General features: G+C 48.9%; 1 protein-coding gene across 1 annotated transcript; it reads right to left on the bottom strand.

Annotated features, from left to right (window-relative positions):
• Positions 1 to 4,688: 4,688 nt before the first annotated feature.
• LOC120713075 (60S ribosomal protein L10a-like) lies at positions 4,689 to 7,371 on the bottom strand. The gene is made up of 6 exons (XM_039999055.1): positions 7,251 to 7,371; positions 7,067 to 7,100; positions 6,137 to 6,356; positions 5,688 to 5,853; positions 5,075 to 5,280; positions 4,689 to 4,971 (listed from the first exon to the last, which is right to left on the bottom strand). The coding sequence occupies exons 2-6, from the start codon at positions 7,069 to 7,071 to the stop codon at positions 4,918 to 4,920; spliced, it is 651 nt and encodes a 216-aa protein (XP_039854989.1). The 5' UTR covers positions 7,072 to 7,100; positions 7,251 to 7,371; the 3' UTR covers positions 4,689 to 4,917.

Raw genomic sequence — 7,371 nt, 5'->3', positions numbered from 1 at the left:
CGCGCGCTCTAGCGCATTCGAGTGTGTTGGCGCGATTCTGTGTCAACATACTTTTTGGCGACTCCGCTGGGGAGAGATTAATCTGGTTTTAAAACCGATCTGATCTACTCCCTGAAGAAGATGGGCTCTTCAGAAATCAACAAGGAAAACATCATCACGGCTACCATGGAGGAGCTCACCGAGGAGGAACGCAAGGCCTATCTTCTTGTGGAGGAGCACGTCAAGGCACAATTCTTGAAGGGCTTCAAGAAGGATCGTGGTGGCCTTGTCAAAAGGGTGGAGGAGTTCGTGCTGCCGTCTCTCAAGCTTAACCAGGATAAGATTGAAGAGATTCTCAATGTAAGCCTTTCTCCATCTGATATGTTTGATAGGATGAATGTGAGAATGAATGTGTGTGTATATATCAGTGTGTGATTCCTTTTAGGAAATTAGATGAATAATGACCATGCGTGGTTATACTGTAGACCATATAGAGCAAACAATTCTCCCAATTAAAATGGCTTCCCAAAAGCCCTCTCAGCTAGCTACACATTTTACTTATAACCAGCACCATGCTTTGTTAGGTATAAGTCTCGATGAATTCGACTTTGCATTGGCTGGTTGGTTAAAATTAACCTTCAACACATTAGCCTTGTTTGAGAGGTTAATTTAACAGCAGATTTCGGAGTTGCAACAACTCCCATCCCTGTCACCTGCCCTGCAGCATGATTCCTCCCTCTGCTACCACACCCACAACCAAACTCTGCCGTTTTTTAAGCAATAATCTTGTAGAGGGAAGTTTTGTTGGCGAACTGGTAAAGTGCAATCAGAGTGCTTTCATCCAGGGAAGAGCTATACTTGATAACTTCAAGTACATTCAGACATCTGCTACTCTGTTGAAAAGGAGGAAGGTCTCGAAGCTATTACTCAAACTGGGTATCTCTAAAGCTTACCCGCAAAAAAAAAAGATTTCTCTAAAGCTTTTTATATCTCCTGCCAGTTTGTGCTTGAGGTTCTGCGTACCTGGGGGGTTCGCCCAGCGATGGTGGGATTGGATTGCTCTGCTTCTCTCCACCCCATTCGTACTGCTCTCCCCCATGCTGTTCGTGATTGCAATGGACGTGCTCAATGGGCTCTTAAACAAAGCACAAGTTGGTGGGGTGTTGCAGCCGATCGGCCTCCCGGCGATCAAGCCCCAGTGCAGCATGACGTCCGTGCGAGAGATACTGAACCTCTTCAGAGATGCTTCTGGGCTGCAGATCAATGTAGACAAGTGTTCTATCACGCCAATCTTTGGCTGTGAATCCAACTTGGAGGCCTTCAGAGCGGTGCTACCCTGTACTGTTGCGCATTTCCCCATCACCTATCTCGGTGTTCCTCTGTCAACCAGGGCCCTCCCAAAGGTGCAGTACAAGCCGTTGGTGGATAAAATGGCAGCCAAAATAGGACCTTGGCAAGGTCCTCTTATGAACAAAAGTGGAAGGCTAACTCGTATCGAAGCCAACCTCTCCACCATGCCGATCTACATGTTGATGGCAGATAAGCTGCCACCCTGGGTGGTCCGGGAAATGGATGGAAATAGACAGAATTTTCTTTGGACAGGAACTAACAGCTCCTGCAGAGGGAAGAACGCCGAGTTTGGCGGGCTCGGGATTGTTGACCTGAAGCTGGCTGGGTTTGCCTTGCGCACGCGTTGGCTCTGGTTTCAGCGCACGGACGAGAGCGCAGGGCGTGGTCGGCCCTGCAGATCAACTTCGAGCTGGAGGTTCAGACCCTGTTCAGCGCTTCTGTCACGGTGACGATTGGTAATGGTGAGCGCACCCTATTTTGGTCTGATAGCTGGATTGATGGGCGCTCCGTGGGTCAGATTGCGCCAAACCTGTTTGCGACGATCTCCAAGCATACCGCAAGGTGACGAACGGTGGCAGAACCTCTGTGTGCTTGCCGGTGGGTCAGAGACATTCGGGAAGCTTATCGATCCCAGTCCTCATGGAGTACATCAGGCTCTCGAGTTTGTTGGCAACTACACTGCATATGCGGCAATGCATCAGGGAAGCATTTGCTTGCAGGGGGCTACTCGCATTTGGAAGAGCTGGGCGCCTCCTAAAGTGAAATTATGTTCCAACAGTACGCCGCTTGTTCCTGCAGGGTCTCCACTCGGCGTTGGACCTGTAAAACACTTTTTTCTCTCTTCTTTTTAATACAATAATGATGCGCAGCTCTCCTACGTATTCAAGAGAAAAAAAAAGACAATGCCATCCATGGTGATCATGAGGCAACATAGATGGCTAGAACTGATCAACGACTATAACCTGAACATCCATCCAATACCACCCAGGCACGCCTACGTTGTGGCAAATGCTCTGAGCAGAAAGAGCTATTGCAGCAATATGATGGTTCGCGAAAAACAACTAGAGTTGTGTGATGAGCTGAAAAAACTAAAGCTTGCGATTGCTGAGCAAGGACAACTGAGCAGGCTGACGATCAAGTCTGATCTCAAGGATCGAATTGAACAAGCACAGAAACAATACCAGATATCCAGAAGTTGAGACGGCTAAGAGGAATGGAAAGGCATCCGTCTACCAAGTCGACGACCAAGTACCAGGCTGAAAGACCGCATGTGTACCCCAGGATGAGAAGATCCAAATGGAGATATTAAATGAGGCCCATATTTCCAAATCTTTTACAAGACCTAAACGGGGGGAGATTTTCCCTCCCTCATTGGGCCACGTCGCTCCAAAACAGAGATCGTCCGATCGCAATCCAACGGACGACAGTGCAGCAGCACACCCCTCGCGATTCTTCGCCTGCCCCTCCACTCTTCAGTGCCCCCTCCGACCTCCGGCCGTCCGGCGGTTCAGCCCGGCCACACCAGCGCGGAGGTCCGATGCCGCCGCCTCCACCCCGGCGCCCATCCACGCCGATGCCTCATTCCCTGCATCTGCCAGCGCCTTCCCCATCAGCACTGCTGCCCTCCATCTCCACTTCCCTTGTACCCCTCGTCCCACACGAGTGCCCCGACCGTCCGCTCCGGCCGCTCGGCCGCTCCCTCCGCGCCTCTTCCACTCCTTACCATGGCCCCTCCCCGGCTCCCTTTCCTACCGCGTCCTCCTTCCCCGCCCTCCACCCCGGCCCCGCCTGCTTGGCCTCCCACGCGGCACTCGGTCGGCCCCGTCGCGTCCTCCTCCTTATCCAGGGGAACTGGATTTCGGAGTACTGCAGCGGTGAGTCCGGGCAAAGGCGGTGACGGCGACGACGCTGTTGGATGGAGATGGGCGCGGCCGTGGTTGCACAGAGGGCAGCCGCTGGCGGGCGGAGGTACAAGGCGGTCATCCGGTGGTGCTTCCTGCCCGGTTACGTCAAGCAACCGCGGAGCTCTGCCGGCCGGCCGCCTACAGCAGCGAGGTTGAGCTGCGGCTCATCCGTTCGCTCGACGGTGGCGGGGTCTTCGTTGTCACACGCTCCCACGGGTCCTCCGAGCGACAGTCTCAGCCTCGGCCTCCTCGCCATGCTCCCGGCCCCGGAGGATGAAGACAAGAGGAAGAAGCGCGTGGCTGGCCATCCTGTGTTAGCCCTGGCCCCCGCGGCCGCGGCCACAATTCAGCTCTGCTTTCCAAGGAGGAGGATTGAAATGGATGCATCAAGAGCAGAGAAAGCTAGAGATAGAGGGATTGAGCTCGGGTTCACCATGAGCGACAAATTTGTTGGATTTGGGCGTACAGCTGCGGAGGAGGATAACTGGTACTACACGGCTGCCTTCTAGGAGAAGTCAACGAGGAAGGCCCAGGGAAGATAGAGAGGGAGCAGAGAAGGAGATAAGGCAATCAAGAGTCTTGCCGGCCGACCCTCATGGCGTGAACGGGCTCGCCGAGGTGCAATTACAGGAGGCCAGTTGAGACGTCACTCACGGTGTTGGATAGACCAAGCTAACAACTTTCGCGGTCAGTTTCTTCAGAGGGATCAATAGAACAGAGAGTCAAAGTTGAAGTATACAGAGAAAAAGTTGTGCTACAGCCTTCCCAAAATTCATATTTCTCTACTACTAAGCACCATGAGCCTGGAGAGCGGCCCCGGCGTCGTTGTCTGGTCTCTGGAGGGATTCCCACTCCAGCGACGGCCTGGCCAAGTGAAGGAAGCAAGCCAAAGATTGGAATTCGCATGCGCGAGGCGGCTACTGTTCTGTGTGCGTACCGATGTGCACGGCAGTATGGCGCTAACAACTATATAAACACTCGATGAAGAGCAAACAGCTAAACAAGCTAAAGACGACACGCTGCCCACGGACCAATTCAGCAAAATCCGCCACAGATCCACGAAGCATAAATAGCTGTTGAGACTATTGCCAGCTGCTATCAAAATGCATAACTGCGGTAACAAGCCACGGGCCTAAAACAATTGGGCGCGGCATGGCCACGCCGGTGTTTCTAGTATACTCTATACAGATACACCCAAGGTGTACGAAGATGTATGGACGTACCACGATCAGAAGATCGTTTGCTGGTGGAAGTACATGAGAAGGGACATAGCAGTATGTGGCTAAGTGTGGCACCGACAATTTCATAACATGAGAAGGGACATAGCAGTATGTGGCTACGTGTGGCACCGACAATTTCATAACTAGTGTCCTGTTTTCAGATAAAACCATGCAGAGGAATGCAGTTCATAACCAACGATCACATTCTCATACCAGTCAGGATGACAATAATATCTAAACTGCGGAGCTGCAAATAAGAGACAAGGAGCTGAGAAAGAATCGTAACGCAAGCTGCAACTGCATAATCCCAAAAAGAATTCCTCCACAGGAAACACTAGATTAAAGACCAAATACTTCAACATTCTCTTTGACAGGCACAAAACTGATGGGTACATATCTAAGTTTTAAGACAAGCCCAGCTGGAGAGGCATAGTAAATCAACATCACAAGGATCACGCCAAGAATTAGAACACCCTGTATGGCTTTCCCATGGTGCTCTTGATGTACAGGCACCTCACCTGGAAAACAAAAATCACATCAGGTTATAACCTAGTACTTCCACTTGCGTTCTAAATTTTTATCTGGAACTGGAACAGACTTAATTAGAAACTCATCACTCACATTCTGCCAGTTCTTCTTCAGAAGGGACACAAGGAAGTTGACGCTCATCTGGATGTTCTGCTGGATCTGCTTCTCCTCCATGGACAGGTTACCCACAGCAACACCCATGCAAAGAACTTTCTTCAACTGGAACTTGACTGTAGCTTTTGTCTCGTTCACTTTGGATTCAAGAGACTCCTGGTGGGTAACCAGTGTAGGGAACTTGCCTGCAAAGACATAATAAGCATGATACAATCAGCAGGTAGTCAAGGTAGACAATACATAGCAAACAAAAAAAAAGGTACAAAGCTGGGATGCACAGCCCAGTTAACAGGGATACTGTGACTAAAGTTAAAGATACTTCTTAGGTCTCAACTAGTTTTTTTGGAAAGATAAATACCAAAGTAAAGAAGTTGATATTACCACAATGAGATGGCATGGCCTGGCAACAAGTGTGTAACAATTTGATTGATTCCATTCAGTGCAGGTAAGACAGCATTTTGAAGAATGAAAGCGTTCGTGCAAATCCACATTATTTTTGTTTAATATGAAACTAGCATTATATCTAACAGCATGGTAGTAAAATAGCGATTAGATGAAAGAAACAGTCATGTCAGAAAATGAGGTTACTTGCCTGCCTTGTTGAGACCAGGACCAAGGAGACGGGGAATCTGCTTGATGATGGCCTCTGATGCCAAGAAAGCATGGTACTTCTTGGCAAGCTTCTTGACAAGCTTCTTGTTCTTGTTCATTTTCTTGAGCGCCTCGACATCCATGTAGTCAAGTCCAATCTTCTCAGCCTGCACATGAGTAAAATGGTTAGCACGGCATATTTGCTTTAGACAGAATAGCGAAACTGATAATTTATCTAAGGAAATTTTACACAGTCGAAGCAAAGTAAATATAAAGATTTAAATGCTATGGAATTGAAGACAGCAAGCACGTGATGGGCTACCATCTCATAATGCATAGCCAAAGTTAAGCAATTAAAAAATGCATCTGTTTTTAACTCAAATAAAACTACTACCATAAGCATGCCCAACATGAATAAGTAGATTACTATGTAAATTAATCATATCTTACCTCCTCAACATGCTGGGCATCACCAAGCATGCACACCTTCATCTTTGGGCGAGGGATGTGAGGCAGCTTAACAGAGCCGCTGAAACGCTTGTCCTTCTGTGGGTCGTAGTTCTTCAGACCAATCTGAAGCTCAACGGTCTCGGTGAACTTCCTATTCTTCTCCTTGGCATCCCCAACTATCTGGGAGATGGCATCCTTGAGAGCCTCAGATTGCAACTTACTGCAGCAGATTTGCAGCATGGTAAGCACACAAAATTTATACTACAAGAAAGTACAGTTATCCTAGCCCTGGACAGCAAATCTTCTCTAGCACAATCCAACATTCAATTATCCCTTCTAATAAGGAAACACCAGAGAGCATATAACAAGGGACAGTTGGTCATAACAAAAGTGAAGCAACCATGTAATTTCATTGTTTGAATTACTACAAGCATTAGGTAATCAAGCATCCCAATTGAACTGTTCTCTAGAGTTTCAAGCATCCCCTTAACAGGAAGTAGAATTCCAGAAGGCATAAATGACGGAATAATCAATCATAACACAAGCAAAACCAGCTGAATGCTATGTGACATGTGGATTCATTGCGTGGACGACTACGAGCCACTGGATCCCTGACTCGCACAGATTGAAAAGATCACGGCTAAGTTAAAACTAAGCAAAGCAGGAGACACGGGGGGCTCCGAAATTTCATATCATCCTAAGGTCGATCTCATAATTTTCAACGAAAGCAAGTAAGCAATCAACTACATGTAAACAAGCCAGCGATATCCTAAATGACCATTTCAGAAGGTAAAAACACCTTCTAAAGCAGCAAACCATGACAAGGCAATCGACAGGACAAATAGACGATTACACTCGAGAGGGATTTTTTATTGCGAATAATCCATGCATTGCATGAGATGCGACAGAGGAAAAGAAAATCAGCAGTACCTCATGGCTGCAACCGGTGACTCAACTCAACACCCTGCAGGAAGAACAAAAAAGAACACATAGAACGAGGGGTCAGATCCGGCGAAATGCAGTACAAACACGGCTTGAGAACACGAGACGGCGCGAATCGAGGCCCGAGCACAGGAGAGGCGGCAGCCTCGTCGGCGGGCAGGGGGACGGATACCTTTGGTTAGGGTTCGGCGCGGGGCTGGCGAGAAAGAGAAGCGGATGGGAGGCGGCGGCGGCGGGAGTTATATGAGCAGCGGTGGGAGCGAGACGACAGAAAACCCTAGAGCGAGCTCCCG

This window comes from Panicum virgatum, chromosome 6K (genome assembly GCF_016808335.1).
Source record: "Panicum virgatum strain AP13 chromosome 6K, P.virgatum_v5, whole genome shotgun sequence".
NCBI classification, from domain to species: domain Eukaryota; kingdom Viridiplantae; phylum Streptophyta; class Magnoliopsida; order Poales; family Poaceae; genus Panicum; species Panicum virgatum.
The sequence above is the reverse complement of the archived record's forward strand: the minus strand, read 5'-3'. Positions and strand labels throughout refer to the sequence as shown.

Coding starts and splice junctions, on each gene's coding strand:
- LOC120713075 (XM_039999055.1), bottom strand. Junction 5,854..6,136: donor ATGCCCAGCATGTTGAGGAG/GTAAGATATGAT, acceptor ACTCATGTGCAG/GCTGAGAAGATTGGACTTGA. Junction 5,281..5,687: donor TCCTGGTCTCAACAAGGCAG/GCAAGTAACCTC, acceptor ATGTCTTTGCAG/GCAAGTTCCCTACACTGGTT.